Source organism: Vitis vinifera, chromosome 18 (assembly GCF_030704535.1).
Source record: "Vitis vinifera cultivar Pinot Noir 40024 chromosome 18, ASM3070453v1".
Lineage (NCBI taxonomy): Eukaryota > Viridiplantae > Streptophyta > Magnoliopsida > Vitales > Vitaceae > Vitis > Vitis vinifera.
This window is the reverse complement of record NC_081822.1, coordinates 9,280,613-9,303,446: the sequence shown is the minus strand read 5'-3', so window position 1 is coordinate 9,303,446 and position 22,834 is coordinate 9,280,613. Positions and strand designations below refer to the sequence as shown.

The following is a 22,834-nucleotide window of genomic DNA, read 5'->3' as shown; positions in this document are numbered from 1 at the left end:
AAGTAATACAACGTCGGTTTCATCGAAACAATATTACGTTTAAAATTAATAATTAAATATCTGGTAAAAACTCTCAGTCACCCTCTTCTCATCATCATCTTCTTAATTAATTTGTTTCTTCTTAATTTATTATTCTTAATTATATCATTGCCAATATTTATAATCAGCATGATGGCGTGTATGTAACGGTTAAAGCTTGCTTTGTCCTGGTTCTCTGTACCATATGTTTCATGTTTATTATATGATGAACCAATGAACGATATGTGTGAAGAGCATGGTGCCGTGTTGTCATGTAGTCCTTCCGTACCATATGTTTCATGTTCATGTATAATGAACAAATGAACAACATTTGTGATGAGTATGGTGCCGTGTTGCCATGTCATCCTCAAAGTTTGATTTGTGCCTCGTACACAAACGCAAGAGTGGGGGGATGCATGTCACAGCATGACATTGAAGACTGCTGGTTATATATATATACTAATCATATATATAAGAGATCAATGTGATTTCACCATCATAGAAGATCAAAACAATCGTTGTTGTAAGCACAAGTGCATACATATGCGATATAAAATCCTCGAAATGCCACGCATGAAGAGTGTGCAGACTGTGAGATTTATGATATGTATATCTACAAAACACATGGAAAACGTGGTATTATACCAGTGTTGGAAGCAGCCATATTCTGTGTACATATAAAAACTGAAGGATCATATTAGGAATTAATTTGATTTCAAGCAAGAGTTGTAATTAACTTTTGCTCGTCAATCATAAGTAGCAATGTCTAATACGGTTCGATTAACTAGCATCTCATGACCTATGACACCAACGATATTTAAAAAAAAACAGGCACATGCACTTGGTTGATTAAATTAATCTCTCACATTAGAACCATTAATTCCCTGAAGCAAAATGGTGAAATAGAACCAGAATTTCTTCTCATGAGTTAATAGTATATGTTGTATATGGATGAGAGGACCCCTTTATTTTGCATGTCACATTATGTTCTCAAATGCGGCCCGCTGGTTTGGGATTGACTACAATTAGTTGAATCTTTGTTGTATTTTTCATGTTGTGTGTGGGCTGATAAGATTATTATATATGAACAAAGAGATTTGAATATAAGACTGATTCAACACAATTAGCTGTGAAACATCAAGCAATCATGATTTTCTCGTGTTAGACCAGGCCGGCTGCCTTAATTACTTGCAGTTGAGCATCCCTGCATCCTTGTTTATTTTTTGACCAGCATCATTGTTCTTATATGAGAGATTAGGATAGTGCTTAACTATTAATCAACAGGTTCATTAGAAAAAGATTACTAATTGCCTGCAAATTGCCTAACATCTAGCAGACCCATTGATCTCACAATCATGTTACACCTTTTTGAAACAATGTTTTGTACAAAAAGAGCTTCATCCTTTAATGCAAAGCAATAATCAGTAAATTTACAGGAAAATAATTACCATGGCGCTCCTATATGGATAAGGAAGAAAGCGCTTTATATGGTATGCTACCCTAGAAGAAGCAGCAAGCTTAGACTTTATTTTCAGATAAATCCTAACAAGTCATCAGTCATATAATACAATTCCAACAAGCAAATGAAGATGATAATTCCTTGATGCTAAAACCAAGCCCCATTCTGGGCGTGCCGAAACATTCTCCAATTAAGGTGACTGATAAACAATATCCTATTGTTGGAGTGCGTTGACCACATACTAAAAGGTCTGGGAATGGGGCTTTGTGTTTGAAGCACACTTGATGAGCATATCACATTACCTACCCGTCAATCATCAGTTCTCACGCAAGGAAATTCTGTATCTTCAAAAAATATAGGAAATTTTGCAGTCATAGAAATATAACTTTGGACCATGGACAAAGTCAAAGATAAGCATGCATTACTCTTATGGCCATCGCATGTTCCTCGAATTTTCTTGATTTTCAAATCCTCATCAGCAACCGCATTCTCTAGTACCCGCTTTGCTGCGGGATTTGCCTATAAATAGATTATGAAATGCAACCCAACATAAGAGCCAAGACAACTTTGAGTTTAATTTCTTTCTTCTCATCCTTATCTTATTCAAGGCCATCTTTCTTGGTGCCTCGAGCTCTTTTCTTGTTCTTCACTTCTTTTTCTTGTTCAAGGCTTTCTTAGTCTCTTGCTGCAAGTTCATCACTCAGTGCACACAATCTTACACTCATGACTAATTGTCAGATGGAGAAATCACTCGTACCTCAAATCCAGCCCCCAACATATGGTAGCCTAGTCACCATTCTTAGTATTGATGGAGGTGGTATCAGGGGCATCATCCCTGCAACGATCCTTGCGCTTCTGGAATCACAACTTCAGGTATAAATTATTTAAGATTACGTGGATGATCATTTGTATATAATTCATCTCTATCGAAGTAGGATTCTTAGATTGCTTTTCTTCAAAAATGATTAAAAATGACCCCAACACAACTTTAAACAACAATGAAAAATTCACAATCCAAATACTAATTATTAAATCCCACTCACCTACTTACCCACCTTACCTCTATATTTTTAAATTTGTTGCATTGCGCATAGCACAGAATGCGACCTCCTAATAGTCTCTATTTATATATGTTACTGCTCAACACAAGATAATGGATTGAAGTAACACTAACCACAAACAATACATTGAATCAGGAGCTGGATGGTGATGATGCAAGGATTGCTGACTACTTCGACGTGATTGCTGGAACAAGCACAGGAGGTCTTGTGACTGCTATGCTAACTGCTCCGGATGATCAGAAGCGTCCTCTATTTGCAGCCAAAGAAATCATGCCTTTTTATCTGGAGCATGGCCCTAAAATCTTTCCACAGACAAGGTAACATTTGACACTTGACTGCCCTTGCTTCTCTTTTGAAGATTGATTGGTAAGAGTATGTGAAAACCTAGGATTACACATTGTTGGAATTTCAAAGGGTAACTAACGGAAGTGTACATTTTATTTGAATGGCAGGGGTATTTTTGGCTGGATCATGAGCATAGTGAGATCATTAATTGGGCCCAAATACGATGGGAAATACCTCAAACGCATCACAAAGGAGAAACTAGGAGGGACCCGGTTGCATGAGACATTGACCAGTGTGGTTATTCCAACCTTTGATATCAAGAGTTTGCAGCCAACCATTTTCTCCACCTATGAGGTTGCTCTTGCTCTCTCTCTCTGGCTTTACCTTTTCGGCCCCCCGTTGAATTGGGTTTGGGTGGGTTGGCAGCCCAATTGATGGGCAAGGGTTGTGTGTCTAGATCAATATTAACGGCTATGGTATTTAGAAGTAATTAAATATGCATGCGACAAAATCTTAACCTCATATATGCAGGTGAAAAGATCCCCATGTTTGGATGCTCCACTGGCTGACATATGCATTGGTAGCTCTGCAGCACCAACATACTTTCCTGGCCATTACTTTAAAAACCAAGATAAAGAAGGAAAAACACAGGAATTCAATCTTATTGATGGTGGTGTTGCCGCAAATAACCCGGTACTATGATTATCACTTAAAGTAATAATATAACAAAGAGTCATTATTGAAATATTAACCTGACTTGTGTCTTTTTTCTTCTTTTGGCACCATGGTCCAGGCTTTAGTTGCCATAAGCCAAGTAACAAAACAGGTTTTCGACAAAAACCCAGATTTCTTCCCAATTAAGCCCATGGACTTTGGCCGCTTTCTAGTGATCTCAATAGGCACTGGCTCTCCAAAGTCGGAACAGAAATACAATGCCAAAATGGCATCCAAATGGGGCGTTTTGGGTTGGCTACTTCATGGTGGTTCCACTCCTTTGGTGGATGTGTTCATGCAAGCAAGTGCAGATATGGTTGATTTCCATATTTCCATGGTTTTCCAAGCCCTTCATTCTGAAGATAACTACCTCCGAATCCAAGTATGCTCCTATACATGCTCATGTTTTCATTTGGCTTTTGGCTTAAAGCTTCCTGTGCACTGAATATTTTTGCTGGAACTATGTCAAATTAGGATGACACACTACGTGGAAAAGATGCTTCAGTTGATGTCGCAACCGAGGAAAACTTGGACAACCTTGTGAAAATCGGAGAAAGGCTGCTGAAGAAACCAGTTTCAAGGGTGAACTTGGAGACAGGTCTCTCTGAGCCAGTTGAAAATGGTGGCACTAATGAAGAGGCTCTGAAAAGGTATAAAAAGAAATTAAATTGAACAAAATATTAGACATTATTACAATTGTGTTAATTATAAAAAATCTGTTGTAACAGTACAGTTGACTATCTGCTTCTTGCAGGTTTGCAAAGCTACTCTCTGATGAGAAGAGACTCCGAGAGACACGATTACCAAATCCCAAGAAAGACTTGAAGTAGTGTGACTTTTTATTGTTCTGGTATCAGTTCGCGTTGGCTCTATGTGTCCAATGGCCAAAGCATGGCTTGCTGGTAGTACTTCAAAATATTGTAATTTGAATAATTCTTTTATATTTTCTCCCAAAAGATTGTTCTAAGATTCATGTATACCTCAAATTTGTCATTTATTAATTGTTTCTGTAAGAAAATGATGTTTATTGATATTTTAAATTTTCATTTAATTTGTTAATCAAGTTATGATATCACACTTGGTTTAAGATGACAACCATATGCATCATATAGGGAAAAAAAAAGGGAACAAAGGAATGGGATTGGGATAATTCCTTCTTTGATGATTGTATATAACTGGAAAAAATTATCATATTTATTGAAGGGACGGTTCTGAGACCTGAAAGATGCATAAAAGCAGTACTTGCATATGTTAGTATGGATTTAACTAGATTGTCAAAATAAATTGTTGTAGGCAATTGAGATTCTCTTACTCTCCCTGATTGTCAGTGAGATCCATATACTACTATTATCTTCCAAAAACGCATAACTGTACAAACAATACTACTGAAGAAAAGTAAGGCTGAAAATACTATCTAGGTTCCATTGAGATCGAATTTTAGTCTAAATATAGGCTGGCTGCTTTGCATACAAACTCAAAGTAGGCATCCTTTGCTGGCTAAAGGATCAGCTTTGGAAGCCATGGAAAGTAGAAGAAAGCAAGGTTCGATCTTTGTTACACTCCTTCCGATAATAAATGCCAATTTGTTCAATGATTCAATAATTCATCAGAAGTTTTTGTAAGATATACTAGCAAAGAGTATATTATTGTCCGAGCTATTAGCACTTTGAAATATTGCCATTGTTTTCGTATTATTGAATTAAATCATAGGTATATATAGATATTTATGGAGGTTCATTAGGTGAAGAAAGCGCTGTATGCCATCTTTTGCAACCATATATTGTGATCTCCAATGAAATTTCAACATCATCATTATTATTTTCATATATCCACCCACCTGTAGAAGAACGTGAAATTTTTTACCAACTATGTAAGGCAACTATCTGGCATGTGTTCAATGTAGCACTTCTACACTCGTTACTAAATCTCACATTGGTTGTAGTGTGATTGAGGCCAACCAAGTGTTGTTAACTGAATGGTACTGGAGTTTTCATCCAAACTAGTTTGTCAAGTTAGAGTATTGAAGCGAAATATAATGATAGTGGCTTTTCCGAGTGCTTTGTAAACTGCTACACATTAATGTGTTATCAACATGACCCTAATTGTCAGAATTTGACTATGCATTGTCTTGTAAGTACAGGCTCGGTCACTATTATGGTGATATTCTTAATTGTCGACGTTTGCCTTATCATGCAATCCATGGGAGAACATGGATACACCATACGAATGCAATTCCTTTTTCATCAGAAGATGATATTTCCTACTCTTTAGGGGGTTATGGATATATTAGGTGATCAAGTTGGTGTGAGGAAACCTTATTGCACAACTTTACAAGAAGCCTTTAAAAAGATAGATATTGACACTTAGGAGTTATGACAATTATAGTATGTGGTGAGAAGGAAAGGAGATTTTTTCTTCACCGTAGAAGACATGGAAAAGGTAAACTTTGCAGAGTATCCATTTAGAAGGAAAGTGTGCCTTAGGAAAAGCCTAATGACGAAAGGGACGAATTGACCACTCTTTTGAAAAGTTATTTGTGTGATCCTTGGGATGTTAAAGAGGCTAAGGCTAAGGCTATGGCATTCATCATCTCAATGTAGAGAACAAGTCCATCATGTTGAAATTTTTTTATATGGGCTAACATTAATTGAATAATTTGTATTTGCCAAAAAAAAAGAAGGGTTAATGGATAGTCTATTATATAATGAGCCCAATTAACTAGTGATCATATTTGGATTGGGTTTTGCATCTTTTGAGTAGAAGCTTAGTTGAGTGGCAAGTGTAGGCTATGGGTCTCATTGAAGCCCATTATGGGAGGGCCCAATGAGAACCCAATATTGAGTTATGCTAAGTCCTCTCTCTAATCTAGATAAAGGGTCTTTCTGTTTTCCCATAGAGCCAACATAGTTGTTATCAAGATCATAGAGAGGAAGACTTGGTTGCAACAATCAATCACTTGTTTTTTTGTGATGGCTCAAACAGGTATGTTCTTTATAGTGATTTTCTATTGTTAGTATCCTTTAATCATGTATGATTAATTTATGTGATTATTTAAATATTCTACATGTGGCATCAGAGCTAGATTTACATGATTTAAGATCTACAATTGGAAATCGAAAATAAAATTTTTAGTTTCTTATTTTATTTTATTTTCGGAGCCGGATCTGTGATCCATGATTATGTATGGTTTTTGGTTTCTTTTGATTGTGGAACTTTAGGCCTTTTGTTCCTTTTGTCACAAGCTTCAAATTGATATATTATATGTGTAATTTCGTTGTTTAAATTGAGGGTAATTAAGTTTTTAAAATTTTGAATTTCTTTAAATTTGTTCAAATTATTGTGTTTTACTCAAATTAAACTCTAGGATTTTGTTGTTTACATATATTATGGTTGATATGTAGCATCAATTTCCGTTTTTTGGCTCAATTTGGTGAAAGTTGAAAATTTGATAATATGGGTATGAATCCTAGAAAATTCGTTTTATATTTTTAAAAATTGAGCAAGATTGAGAAGTTTTTTGTTTAATTAATTGTTGTAGAGAGTTTTCTTATATTGTTAAGGTAAAAATACATGTAAAATGAAGCCGAAATAAGTGTTAAAATAGAATTTTTCAATCTTGGCTATGGAGGTATTAAAACCGAAGTTTGTTAATCAATTATGGAGATCTTTTAAGTTGTTTTTTTGATGATTAAATGACTTAAAATTGTTAGAAACAACTTAAAGTTTAAAACTCCTCGAGATCCCGATCGAAAAACATTCTTTTTTCAATTATTTGTAAGCCGGATAGCAACCGGGTCATTTAACCCGAATTGAAGGTTTTTTAACCCGCTGCTGGAGGTTGAAGATAACCTCCAGCACATGCCACACGTGCCACATGTGCCGCACATTCCCCACTCGCGGGTCAAGTGTGTGAGGCGCGTGTAACCTCATCCGGTGTTTGTTTTGAGCCTTGTTTTTTTCCTATGCACTCGTTTTTTTGTCATCTATTTTTCCGGATATATTATTTTATTTTTTGGGGGTAAAAAATATTTATTAAATAATTATTACTTATTATGGGATTTAATTAGCTTAAAGTTATTCTTTGGTATAATTTTCTATTGAGAATTTACCAAAAATTATGCTAATATATATGGAATAGGAGTGTAGTACTCACTCTCTCTAGATTGAAACTTTTTCAAGCATACTCTCCTACTTGGTCTAAATCACATAAACTAGTTAAATAATTAGTTTAAAGTGTCATAAAAAAAATAAAAAAATAAAAAATTGTTGTTGTTCAAATTCTTGCAATGATAATTGATCATTAATCATTAAAAGTACATTTTGTGACGTACTTCATCTTGTTTGATTATATGCACATATATCGCTAATATGCACTATTGTTGTTGGGCAATATTGTTTTTTCATTTATCTAATTTTGGAACGTTGCATGTGAATTGTTGAGGTTATTTCACCAAAGTGATTTAACCATCAAAATTTGCAAGTTTATGAGTTCCTATTTTGTTGATGGGGAAAATTTTAGATTAATTTGTACAATCACTTGCCCAAAGGGGGTTATTGTGCAAATTAATTTAAATACATGAGGATATTGAATGAGATAAATAATTTGATAAATTTTTTTGCCCAAAGAAAATAAATTTTAATGAATTATTTGTTGATCTTCATGCTTAGAGAATAGTTGTTATCGTGGACTATGCCCAAAGGGGAGTTTATGATAATACAATTGATTCTTGTATTGTATTGCTTATGCTTATTTAAGCATTTTACCTATTGCCCATAATTGATATAGTTGCAAATTTTTGTCAATCAGTTTCCTTTGCTGTGAACAAAAATAATGCTATAATAGAAATTCTAAGTGGGTCGAACTATAAGAGATGGAGATCAGACATAGAGTTTGATTTAGGAATGATGGACTTGGACATGGCTCTATGTGAGGATGAACCTCTTAAGCCTACTAATGAAAGCACTGAAGCTATGAGAGCTCATTATGCGAAATGGGAAAGATTGAACCGTTTGAGTCTTATTTCAATCAAGAGGTCCATTGCTGAGCATCTCCTTGGAGGAATACCTGAGAGCAACAATGTTAAGGAATTTCTCGTTGTTGTGGGAAATAGATACCGAACATCTGACAATGCCGAAGCTGGGTATTTTATGGATGAATTGATGAATATGAGGTATAATGATATGAAAGGGGTTCGTGAGTATATCCTAAAAATGGTGCATCTTCAGACTAGATTGAAAGCACTAGACATTCCCATTCCCGATAAGTTTATTGATCATCAAGCCCTCAATACTCTACCATCTTCTTTAAGCCAAATCAAGACTGCATACAACACCCTGAATCAGTCTTGGGGTGTGAATGATTTGATCACTAAGTGTGTGGTTGAGGAAGAAAAGCTGAAAAGAGAAAATAATGAATATGCTCATCTCGTTGCTCTTGGAAAAGCGAATAATCAGAAGAGAGTTGAAAATGCTAGAAAACCCAACTTCCATAGTCATAAGAAAAGCAAGAATTTCAAGAAGAGTGGGAGTGAGAAGCAGAAGAATGGAAATGGAAATGCCAAGAACACAGACCTTAAGTGCTATCACTGCAACAAAAAGGGGTCACAAGAGGGTTGATTGCTTTAAGTTTAAGAATTTGCTAGAGAAGGAAAAGAAGGAATAGGGTATGCTATCTGCCTATGTCTGTTTTGAATCTAATTTAGTTAATGTTCCATTAGATTCATGGTGGCTTGACAGTGGTGCTACTGTTCATGTTGCAACTTCTTTACAGGGGATAAGAAATCTGAGAAAGCCAAGTGAAAAAGAGTCAAAGTTTAAAGTTGACAGTGACATCAGGATTGATGTTGAGCATATTAGGATTGCTGTTTTAGAATTAGATTATGGTTTTTAGCTTGTTTTGGACAATGTTTTTTGTGTACCTTCATTTAGAAAGAATTTAATTTCCCTTTTAGTACTTGACAAAGCTAGATATAGTTTCACTTTTACAAATAAAAGAGTTGAGGTGATTTATGACTCTAAAGTGATTGACAATTGTGTTTTGTCTGACAGGCTTTATAGATTGTTGTTGTTATCTGCTTGTTCTTACAATGTTGAAAACAGTGTTGCTAAAAGACCTTTGACTAAGGAAAGATCTTCATTGTTATGACATAAGCATTTGGGGCACATTTCTAAACAATGAGTAGAACGCTTAATTAGTTATGAGATTCTTCCTCGCCTTGATTTTGATGACTTAGAAATTTGTGTTGATTGTGTGAAAGGAAAATTGACAAAGACTAAGAGAAAGGGTGCAACTCGTAGTCAAAATTTGTTGGAGATTGTTCATACAGACATTAGTGGGCCTTACTCCACTACCTTGTGTGGCAAAAAGTACTTCATTACATTCATTGATGATTTTTCTCGATACGGTTATGTATATTTGATCAAAGAAAAGACAGATGCTCTTGAAATGTTCAAAGTCTTCTAAACTGAAGTTGAGAAACAATTGGGGAAAGTCATTAAGATTGTAAGATCTGATCGAGGTGGTGAGTATTATGGGAAGCATGGTGATGTTGGACAACAAAAGGGACTTTTTGCAAGGTACTTATAAGATAATGGTATTGTTGCTTAGTATACTATGCCTGGTAGTCCTGAATAGAATGGCGTGGCAGAAAGGCGCAACTGCACTCTTATGGAAATGAAGAGAAGCATGATGAGTAGATCAAATTTGCCAAAATACTTATGGAGTGAAGCCATTAAAACAACAACTTACATTCTGAACCGTGTTCCTAGTAAGTCTGTGCTTAAAACACTGTTTGAACTATGGACAGACAGAAAACCCAGATTGAATCATTTTACAGTATGGGGATTTCCAACTGAGGTGAAAATCTATGATCCTTCTTTAAAGAAGACAGATTTGAGAACTACTAGGTGCTACTTTATTGGGTATCCTAGTCACTCAAAAGGATACAAGTTTTATTGTTCGACTCGTGGCACTAGAGTTGTTTAGTTTCAAGTGGCAAAGTTTTTAGAGTTGGATGTTGTTGATAGTATACCCTCTCAATCCAATGAAAGAGTGGAACCCATGGATGTTATTTCTTTACCTTTGTCAGTCTCAGACGTCAACCTTAATGTTGGAGCTTTTGATTATGGGATTCAGCAAGGAGTTGCTACTGTCAATTTCCCCACTGTCGAAATAACCCCTATTATAGATGAGATTCCTCCTATGGAAAGAAGGAGATCGCAAAAAACTAGAAGACTTGCCTTTTCTAATGATTATTATGTTTACTTCAGAGAGGGAGAGTATGAGATTGGAGAAGAAGTGGACCCAACTACTTATCGTGAAGCTCTCAGTAGTGATAAGGCAAATGAATGGCTGATTGCCATGAAAGATGAGATGCAGTCTATGTTAGACAATGATGTTCGGGAACTTGTTGATCTTCCCAAAGGATATAAACCCATTGGATGCAAATGGGTATTCAAGACGAAAAGAGACAACAAAGGAAATGTTGAAATATACAAGGCTCGGTTGGTTGCTAAAGGGTATACATAGCGAGAAATCATTGATTTCACAGAGACTTTCTCACCAGTCTTTACCAAAGATTCCTTTAGGCTAATTATGGTGTTGGTAGCTCATTTTGACTTAGAGCTTCATTAGATGGATGTCAAGACAGTTTTTCTCAATGGTGATTTGAGTGAGGAGGTCTACATGCCACAACTTGAAGGATTTGAGGCAAATGGGAAAGATAACATGATATGCAGATTGAAAAGGTCAATTTATGGTCTCAAGCAAGCTTCTCGTCAGTGGTACTTGAAATTTGACAAAATTGTGACGTCTTTTGGTTTTATAGAGAACAAGTTTGATCAATGCATTTACATGAAAGTCAATGGGAGCAAGTACATTTTCATGGTTCTCTATATCGATGAAATTCTACTTGCTAGTAGCGATGTGAATATCTTGAATAATACCAAGCATATTTTGTCTGCTAATTTTAACATGAAGGATCTGGGAGAAACATCTTTTGTGCTGGGTATTGAGATTTATCGTGATAGATCTTGAAGCCTCCTTGGGCTATCTCAGAGAGCCTATATCAATCGTGTGCTTAAAAGATTCAATATGCAGACATGCAAAGTTGGTGATGTACCTGTTGTGAAGGGAGATAAACTCAATAATGAATAGTGTCCAAAGAATGATTTGGAAAAGGATGCCATGAAGACTATTCCTTATGCTAGTGCCGTTCGTAGCCTGATGTATGCACAAGTATGTACGAGACTTGATATCGCCTTCATTTTTAATGTTCTTGGTAGATATTTATCGAACCCTGGACATGATCATTGGGTTGCTGCAAAGAAAGTCATGAGATATCTACAAAGAACAAAGGATTTTATGCTTGTGTATAGGAGGGTGGATAATCTCGAGGTAGTTGGATACTTAGATTCTACTTTTGGCGGTCTGATGACCACAAATCTACTTCAGGATACATTTTTATGTTAGCTGGTGGAGCCATTTCATGGAAAAGTGTCAAACAGAGTCTAATTGCATCCTCGACCATGTATGCTGAGTTTATAGCTTGTTATGGTGCATTATCTCAAGCTTTTAGGCTAAGAAATCTGATTTCAGATTTGCAAGTTGTTGATTCCATCTTTTGAATCATTGTGATTTATTGTGACAATAATGCAGTTGTGTTATACTCCAAGAACAATAAGATCAGTATGGGTTCTAAGCATATGAAAATCAAGTACCTTACAGTCAAGGACTTAGTGAAGAAATGAGATATTGTGATTGAGCACATAAGAACTGAGTCCATGCTAGCTGTTCCTCTAACCAAAGGTTTAAAGCCCATAACGTTCAAGGAACATGTTGTGAATATGGGTGTCATTAAGTCTTTTGATTCTTTGGTTTAGTGGGAGCTTTTGTGATTTCCCTTATTTCAATTATTGTTTTGTGTAAACATTGATCATTATTGTTATGCGACTTGAAAAATTAAAATCTTTTTATTATGATCATCATTATTAATATTATATTATAGCATGTCGTAATTGAATTACATACAACATGGTATCTTAAGATATTGAACCTTAAGAATTACAATTGTATACTATTGGATGTCACAAATACCACTATTTTGAGATCTTGTGGTGCATTGTTGGTGACATATGACTTGTTAAAGTCAAGCAATTTCATATTGTTTAGAAATTGCAGCAATTTCATTTTGTTGAGAAATTGCAATTACAATTTCATTTTGCTGGTAAATTGTAATGAGGATTGATAAGAAACAATGCATATAGACGATGATCACATGTTGACATTGATTTCTTACTACACTACTGGGTTTACGATCCATGTCGATATGGTTATAAATATTCGTGACTATAAGGGGCATTATGTTTGTTGAGATTAACATATAGACCATCATAGTCCAATATTAAGACCATGTTGGACCGGATAAGTTTATCAAGATGCTACTTATAGACTATCATTTCTATTAAAAAAAGAAGTGTGGCCACAAAAAAATAAACTTTTCTGTACTTAACTCGAGAGTCTTATTTTCAAAATGAATTTAATGAATCCTAAAAAAACAATTAATGTAGCCCAAGTGGGAGAATGTTGAAAATTTTTTATATGGGCTAACATTAATTGAATAATTTGTATTTGCAAAAAAAAAAAGGGTTAATGAATAGTCTATTATATAATGAGCCCAATTAATTAGTGATCATATTTGGATTGGGTTTTGCATCTTTTGAGTAGAAGCTTAGTTGAGTGGCAAGTGTAGGCTATAGGTCTCATTGAAGCCCATTATGGGAGGGCCCAATGAGAACCCAATATTGAGTTATGCTAAGTCCTCTCTCTAATCTAAATAAAGGGTCTTTCTGTTTTCCCATAGAGCCAACATAGTTGTTATCAAGATCATAGAGAGGAAGACTTGGTTGCAACAATCAATCACTTGTTTTTTTGTGATGGCTCAAACAAGTATGTTCTTTATAGTGATTTTCTATTGTTAGTATCCTTTAATCATGTATGATTAATTTATGTGATTATGTAAATATTCTACACATCATAGCTTAACAAAAGATAAGAAATTAAGTTGTTTGACAAAGGGAGATTGTTAAGTAAGAAGTTAAGTTGTTCAAAGTGGGATTCATAAGGGAAGTACAATCTTCAAATTGGTTGTCCAATACAATGGTGGTTTCTACCATATCCCAATTGGGTTTCAAACTCCATTTCATGAAGGTAGGTCAAGAATTGGATGCTAGTATGGTCTCTGAAATGGCATATTTTGTTTGGAACCATGCAACCTACTTGGCTTTGTTAGATTGTGTAGAAAAAATGGAGCATCGAGATGACTTAGCCCGAACATAGGAATGACACCACCAGTAGTTAACAAGTTGTTACTCTTCACTTTTCGTCTTAGATAACATGTTAGGTAGCTTTGACACTATCTAAATTGAAGTGGAGTGGGTGAGTTGAAGGCAAAACCTAATAACCTCGTATGATCTAATTAGGAATGGCAATTTCGCGGGTTTTTCGAGTCACCCGCCCTGCCCCGTCCCGATTAGAATGGGTATGGGAGCATAGAAATCAGGGATGGGACAGGTTTAGGTTTTTTAAAAAAACCCGAATCGGGTTCGGGGCGGGATCGGGTTTAGTAACAATATGCCCTGCCCCGCCCCGAATATGAAATTACAAGTTTACCCTCACCTATAAATATTTGCTTCCTATCCTTTCTGGTCTTCCTCTCCCGTTTTAGGTTTTTTTTTTTTTTTTCTCTCGTTTTAGGGTTCTCGTTCCTGGGGTTGTTGATGAGAACACAAGTGATGATGGAGACGAAGCTGTCCCGAATCACCTGAGACGACCTCATCATACTAGATTGCCTCGACCCTTTTCTGTACCAGTTTCCAGAGTGAAGAAATGGCTTCCGCAAATCCCTCCCATCCTCGTTCTCGTCCTTGAAACTCATCCCTAATCTGTAATCAGCAGCTCAAGTGTTCGTCAAAATGCTTAAAGATGGTGTGTTTTGGACAGTTGGAGTACTCAATGCAGAAATCCATCGGATAATCCATCCGAAATTGCCATTTTCTCCATGGGAATCGTTTTAGATATTTTTTTTTGGAATTTTAATTTTTTGGTTTGGGGTGTTTTTTTGTGCAAAAGATGAGAGATTTGAATGTTGATTTGTTTGGTTTGAGGTGTTTTTTTTGTCAATTTCTGGGCAAAAGATGAGAAATTTGTTGGTGATATTTGGGATTGTCCAGATTTGTAATTTGGTGGCAACAAGGTGGTCTTTTTGCTAATTTATTTTCCTCATTTCAGCAGTCTGTAACTCATTGGTTTCACTTGTTTTTGGGCAACCCGGGTTGGAACGGCCGGGAATGGGATTTTGATTATTATTTCAAAACGGGGATGAGATTACATACCCCGCCCCGCCCCGGGTTTGGGACGGGGATGAGATTTGTTTTGAATAAACGAGACGGGGTTGGGATGAGGGCTGATTCGTGCCCAATTGGTGTCTCAGCTGATTTGTGTTCAGCTGGTGCTCCTTGATTGAGGGAGTAATCAACAAAATTTATTTCCTATAACACCATACACTAGGGTAGCAAAGAAAAAGCTACTATAGTATAGTGGCTCTAGGGTCGTTCACTGGGAATGATTAACAAGCAATCAATGATACCAATTCCAAGTGAATTGGTCTTGTTTCATTTCACGGTTAGCTTAAGAAGTAAAACACAAACTTTGATTGGTAAAGGTTTAGACTTAAACTAACTAACATAACAGAAGTTTGGAATAATTTAGGAAGAAAACATTCCTTGGAGAGTTAGGTTCACTAGGGTGGTTCCTCATGCAAAAGACACGGCTCTGGTCAGATGGTTCATTTCCTTGTGTTAGAGATTCAACATATAGTCAATTCTCTAACCGGTGTTGTACAGAGACTCCTTCAATTAGATTTCACTTTAATTCTCTCACTGATGCAACTTGCAATGGTTTAAGCCTCTCACTAAGCCTTAACCATTCAAGGTGATCTTTAACCTTGGATTACCCGTCAAAAGCTCGCAAGAGATAACTAATGGATGTCTCCTAGGAGTCCAAAAGCTTATCAATTGTTGGCTATTCTAGAAAATCCTACCCTGAAGTCACCTACCAGAGGCTCGCAAGGGGTAAACTAGTGCACTTCCATGGTTGGAAATCACTTGCCTTACCAAGTGTTGGCCCAGGTGACTCCAAGGTGTTTTAAGTTAACTAAAAACATAGAAATCATTAAAGGATTTCACTTCCTTTTCATTAATAGCTAAAACCACAGAGCTTTGCATTCTTGCACTTGGAACCTTCCCCGACAACCTTAGCTCCAAGGAATTAGAGATTTAGTTACTCATTCTCTGGGGAAAACTCCTCAGAGAATTCATAACTTAGTAATAAAATGAAAATACAAAGTGAGAAGGTAAGGCAGTAGAAAGAAAAGACCTTTACTTGCTTACCCAAACGTTTACAGAAGGAACTCCTCTCCGAGAACAGGCTCTCGAGAGGTATATATATGAACATAATATAAAACTAATTATTACATAGATATTTAGTCTTTTTACTAACTTAAAAACTAAGGAATCATGTAATTGGTGGTTTACAAGGAGTATTTTGGGATTTAGACAACAAAAATCTAATGGAAAATATCTCCCAATGTCGGTAGCAAATATCGGGAGGCTTCAGGAACCATTTCGCAGGAGAAAAATGGTGTCTGTGAGATTTCGCAGACACTCAAGAGGGCTGCGAAATTATTTCGCAACACCAAGTTATCTTCACAGGGCTGCAAAGTTGGCTTCCACCTTGAGGTTCCCAGCTCCCTTCTCGCGGCATGGTTCGTGCATCGTCAGAAGGAGAAACACCTTACTGTACAAAAATGCTGCGAAATCACTTCGCAACACTTTGCAAAATGCTTCCTTCAGCTCGGAGTGATTGGCTTGTAATGGCTGCAACTTCTTCGTTTCAACTCCGAATTGCACACCGTTTGAAGCATTGGATTGTTAACTTCCTGAGATTTGAAATGGTATATAGCATGCATCATTTGGACTTCAGAAAGTGCTCCAAAAGTGGCTGCTACGACTGTCATCAAGAATATGCTTTATGGCAGATTCTCTTTGCTTTTTCTCCTTGCAATCCAGATTCACTCTTGGCAAATGACTTCTAAGCTTTGCCCAAGATTCCTCATAGCTCTCCTCAGTCTTGACTTGCTTTGGTGATCAAAATACTAACAAAAACACCAAAACTTACACAAAGTGATCAAAATTGCTTTAAAGGATCCTTAACATGCCAATTGAGTTAAAAGGCCTAAACTACTACTCAAAAGTGTTTAAAAGGATTAATTATAGGCTATCAAATAGCACTTTTTGAGTAGTAATCAAGGGCGACCCGTCCCGAACCCGCCCCGTTGCCATTCCTAGATCTAATCATGCATAAGCGTTTAGACTGGGAACAACAAGAGACAAACTCTTCACTGTGCACATAGGGCTTGAACCATAGCTGATTACCCCTATCCAAGAAAAGCAAAGTAAAATAAAGTAAAATATAGAAAGTGAAGGGAGTCACCCTAGAAGCCACCATCACTATAATCGCTAACAATGTTGACAACATCATCAATGATGGCTTGAAAGGCAGTAGCCCAAGGCAGTGCCAATGGTAGCCACCACTGATGGTGGCCACTGTCATGGGAATGCCACCATGTAGTAGTTCACCAGACTGAAGGAAATCAAAACAAAACAAATGGGAGAAAGAGAAAGGAAGGAGAAAAGAAGACACCTAAATATAAGTCACCAGAAAAGTATTTAGAACGTTCGTTGGAGGCACCGATAGCATATAGTGATGGTAGATAGAAGAAATGATAAAGACTTTGAAAGTAGAAGATAGTGAAAATAAAGAGGAAGAGTATGTATTTATATTAGGGCTCAAATGAGGAAGCATGTGGCTGCCGACATTGGCACTTAGCATTGTATTTATCATTACACGATTGCTTTGACATTGTTATGCCCTTTGCTGCCACATTGTAGCCACTTGGAACTTTTGAAATTTGAGTTTCTATCAATTAAAGTCCAACTCAAGTGGGATGGAGCTTCCTCTCAGAGGATGTTGCCTAACCATCCTTGGTATCTTCGCTCGTGAGATGGGGTATTGACTAGATCTGACCTTGTTGAATGAACTTGGAGCTCGAAAAACATGGCCCAAGATCCATGGCCTAGTATGGCTGAACAAAATGTGATTGGCCTTGTAAACAATTCGAGTCCGAGATTGGCCTTGGCAATAACTAGAACCCCAATACCAAGCCTAAAAAATAGAGCTTTGATTAGAACCCATTGATTGGACAAACGTTGGGCAATTAATGAGAAAGATCCAAGACTATGAGGTTGTCTGACCATGTTGAACTAAATGGACTCACTCCAAAAGCTAGCATGACTAGGGTTGAAAACATCTCAAAATATCATCGATTTTCAATGAAATATTGCTTGTTGGAAGGGATCGATATGATATGTGGGGCAAATCTCATTGCTTTGATTTTTTGAGATTTGTCATTGTTCCGTTGATTTATTGATGATACTCCAATATTTCATTGAAATTTATGATATTTCTTAGATATGTTGCGCGACATCAACATATCACCAATTTTTGGGTGAAATGTTGCCTACCTAACTAAACACTTGCACTTTGTATTCTCTAACTCAATCATTAGTTGCTTTCTCTTTTTAGCATTAGGGGATGACATGATGTTATACTTCACTTAAATGAATGACTCCTTTTTCAGAATTTCCTTCTTCCCTTTTTCATATAGTTATATTAATTAACCAATATTGCAACTAGACTTCCTTCATTACCTGACCTCTGAATTAAGAGTTGTGACTAGATTTTTATTTGCTTGTTAAATATTTTATAGCATAATACTTCACGCTCCTCTGTAGAGAGCATATTGTTGTTACAAAAAAGAAGTGAAGATAACATATTGTTTAACTTGATGACACTTACAAGTAAGCGACCTAGCATGTCAAAATGCCTTGGGACACCCTATAACTTCTTTCTGCCTTTGGTAACTTCAATACACCCATTTTCCTAAACCCTTGTTGTAGTCGAGAAGATTCAATATATACAAGGGAGTGAGATCTCTTCAAAGAAGTGAGGAACTATGTGTCCCCTCTTCTCCTGTTTTCTTAAATGTGTAGACAAACGAAATGTCACCTAACAGAATATTTAGGTTTTGTTGATGGTTGATTACAAGAAATTAGTGAATAACTTAATGACATTGGGGTGGATTTGACATAATTGAAGTTTGAAACACGCACAAATCAACAAATTAGTGGATGGAAAGAGAGTCTCATTGAAAGACTTTGGAATAGAACTAGAGAATTCGTAGTCTATTAAACTTTTGTTTAAGCTGCTTCAAGTTGAAATTTCTTTTCCCTTGACTATTGACCTCAAGTAAGATCCTTCTCCATGTGTTGGTACTAAATGTACCACTATCCATGTTACCTTTATTAACTTCATTTACCATGATGTCAATAAAGATTTTCTCTATATTACCTCTCCATGTTCCTGCATCCTCAACATCTGTTATCTCAGTTGTCATCTGTACAATCCCATCACAAATAAGAACTCTATGAGGAGACAACTTTTAAAACCACCAATAGAACTTAAGGCTATGTTTAAATGAGAATTAAGATTGTTGACGTATAGTATATTGTATAAAAATATGAAAGAAAAATAAATAAAAATAAAAATAGATTTGATATTAATTAGATTTTAAAGACTTTTTTTTTTTAGTTTTTATAAAATTTGAAACAAAAATTGGGGGAAAAAAAATGAAAGAAAAGTAAGTTTGATTAATTTTATATTTGATTAATTTTAAAATTAAAATATTTTTTTATATTTTTTTAAAATAAATCAAACATGATAAAATCATTTTTATTATTTTTTTATTGATTTAATATTTAATTTTATTAAAAATTATAGTATATTCTATTAAGATGAGATAAAAAATTTTAAAAAGAATTAATTTAATATTTATAACTAATCTAAATAAAATAAATAAGACATCAAAATAAATGCAAGTAAGGAGATGGTCACATCTCTTTCCACTTATTCTCCACCACCCCAAGAAAATAGATGAGTAACATCCAAGAGCTAATCAGTGCACAGTCCGAGTTCAAGACTGACCTAACCCTCAGAATATGCTAATGGATATTCCCCTTTGACCGTTTGATTTCAATAATATTAAAAAATTAATTTTTTAATGTTTGATTTATTACAAAAATATACAATTAAAATTAATTAAAATTTATATATTTTAAATTATATAATCATATGAAAAAATTAAAATAAGTTTGAAGTAATATATAGAAAATAATTTAATAATTTTGATTTTATTTTTTACTTTATTATAATTTTTTAATTATTTTTGCTTTCATGAAATCGGAAGGTGGGAAGAAGGGAAGAAGTAGCTTTGCTTGGGCGCCATAGCATTTCTAAATCAGACAAGTATACAAACAAGCTACAAAAAATAGGAAAAATGGATTATGACAAAACATGATGTTTGGTGAGGTGTGGTGATTACTACCAAAAAGTGCTATTTTGTAGACCTAATTATAATGGTTTTAAGCACCTTTGAGTAGTAATCATATTCATTTAACCCAATTAATTCATTAAGATCCTTAGTAATTGGTTTTAACCATTTTGTGGCAAGTTTACATGTTTTTATCAGCTTATGAATCAATTCAAGCATGCCAAATGATGGAGGAGCTACTTGGACAAGTTAAAACAAGGATTTTGGAAGTTTACAGGCTTGAATTTCAAGTGGAAACACGAGAACAAACAAAGGGATTGCCATTTCGCAAGGCAAGGCAAAGTACCTTGCCAAAATGCAATTTTCGCAAGGTGAAAATGCACCTTGCCAAATTTGGCAAGGTGAATTTACTCATGATGCGAAAATATGGCACTTCGCATCATGAGTAATTCACCTTGCGAAAATTTCGCAAGGTGCCTTTTACCTTGCCAAATTTCCTCTGTTTCTCCACGCACGCACCACCGACTTTGGAGTAGAGGTTAACCGGGCTTTGGAGTCTGGATGAGAGAGAGGAAGAGCAGATCTACAGAGAGAAAGGGTTCTTGGTGATTCAACACCTCATCTTCTTCTGATTCTCTTTCATTTTTTCCATTTTCCCTCAGGTATTTCACCCGTCAAGCCTGGATTTTCCCGTTTGATTTCCGTGTCTTAAAGTAAGGTTTTTGTTTTTTTTTTTTTTAACAGAACAACTCAAGAAAAATCAAAACGGGAAAAAATCAGGAATTTTTTTTTCTATTTTCATTCTCGTTCCCCACTTTTCTCAGCATCCAAACAGGAAAATATAAACGGAAAAAAAAAAAAAACTAACAACAGGTGATAAAAAAAAAGCTCAGATCTCATTCTATTTTCATTCTCGTTCCCCACTTTTCTCAGCATCCAAATAGGAAAATATAAACAGAAAAAAAGAAACTAACAGCAGGTGGTAAAAAAAAAAAAAGCTCAAATCTCATTCGAAATCTCTTTACCCAGATCTAACATTTCTCTCAACAAATATTGCCAAAAAAAAGCCTATTTTACTAGATCTATAAAAAATAACTTCAACATATGTGGAAATTACCTTTGTTTCTTGCTGGAGATGTCGCGACTGTGCTGGAGAAGAGGCGACGCGACTGTGCTGGAGAAGAGATGAGAACGGGAAGAAAAAAAAAAACACGGAGAACATATGATTTTTTTGTTCTTTAATTTTGTTCTGTAAACAGTAAAAAAACGGGGAAAACAACATTTTGTTGTTCTCTAAACAGTGCCATTTTGAGAACACGGGGAACAAAAAACAGTTCTTGAAAACACTAAACAGTTCTTGAAAACACTAAACAAACATGCCCCAAACTTCTTGAATAATTTCGTTTCTCAACACACATCAATTTTTTGCCTTCTTTGCTTTTTTATCGAGCTATTTAACTAATTGTAACAATGTTTAACAAATCATCTAACTCCCAACAGCTTTCCTAGCTTCATAAAGTGCTTAACTAATATGAGTTCTATTCACCTCTGATGCCCTAGCCCAATTAGCTAATGCCCATGCAGCAAAAGGCACAGCAACATGTTGAGACCTCAGATCCTCCCACAGACCAGGAACAGAGGAAGATAAATTTGCTTGTGCTAGTGAACCATCATGATTTTTTTTTGCAGCAAATGGGTTTTAGGATCATATCTATTTGATTCTAGGTGATTGGCATCAGAATGCTCCAACTGCATAAGACCATGAGTTCTTGAAAGCCCTAAAACCGTTGTATCTCCAAGAATTTTAATTCCAATACCTCGCATTCCTTTTCCACCATCATCACTTTCTGCATTTACATGTGGCTCATCAAAATGCATACTGCCATCCTCAATAACTTCAATGGCAGCTGCAATATCTCTCATTTTTGCATTTCCTGTCAGGGATGGCTGAAATGACACTTTTTCTAAACTATCGCAGTTGGAAGTCACGATATCCATAATGGCAGCAACAAGCATGCTCCTACCTTTCAAAGAATCAGAAACATCCAATGAACTACGTCTTGCATGCTGCTCCCACAGAAATGCAATATATCAATGGTGAACACAACTTAAAATCAGAAATAAAATCAGGCATGGAATTTTGAACAGTCTTGTCCATGATGTTTACAACAGCCAATGGGCAACCAAATGAAATGTAAAGCAGAATACTGATACAATGCAATAATGATGTGGTTAAAAAAAAGGAAGATCAATGATGCACTGCAGTATAGATGTCATCAATTGTATAAGGTTATAAGCAAGATGCCCTCCACCCAATCCATATTTTTTGGAATGTTCTTTTAAACTCACAGCCCAAATTCATTCAGTGCTAATTCAGTTGTGTCACCAAATTTCACAACCAATATAGTTGTACCACCAAGTTTCACAACCAAGTACCTTTCATATAGACATTAGTGCAGCTAAAATTTCTCTTTTCTCTTGATTACTACTCAAAAAGTGTTATTTGATAGCTTGTAATTAACTCTTTTAAACACTTTTGAGTAGTAGTTATTGCCTTTTAACCCAATTAACATGTTAAGGACCCTTGCAATCAATTCTAATCAAATTGTGTAAGTTTTGGTGTTTTTGTTAGTAATTTGATCACCAAAACAATCCAAGATTGAGGAGAGTTATTTGGAATCCATGGCAAAGCAATGAAGAGCTCAAATTCATGAAGAACCAAGCTTTGGAGCTCCATAGCCCTTTGCCAAAGTCGTTCAAAGTATGCAAGGAGAGAAGCAAGGAGAGAGGAA

General features: G+C 35.7%; 1 protein-coding gene across 1 annotated transcript; it reads left to right on the top strand.

Moving 5' to 3' along the window:
- The first annotated feature begins 1,989 nt into the window (after positions 1-1,989).
- On the top strand, positions 1,990-4,505 carry LOC100252227 (patatin-like protein 2). Its single transcript, XM_002282330.4, has 7 exons — positions 1,990-2,350; positions 2,674-2,855; positions 2,991-3,177; positions 3,355-3,516; positions 3,617-3,919; positions 4,012-4,187; positions 4,292-4,505. Exons 1-7 carry the CDS (start codon positions 2,201-2,203, stop codon positions 4,365-4,367), a joined length of 1,236 nt encoding a protein of 411 aa, XP_002282366.2. The 5' UTR covers positions 1,990-2,200; the 3' UTR covers positions 4,368-4,505.
- The last annotated feature ends 18,329 nt before the right edge of the window (positions 4,506-22,834 follow it).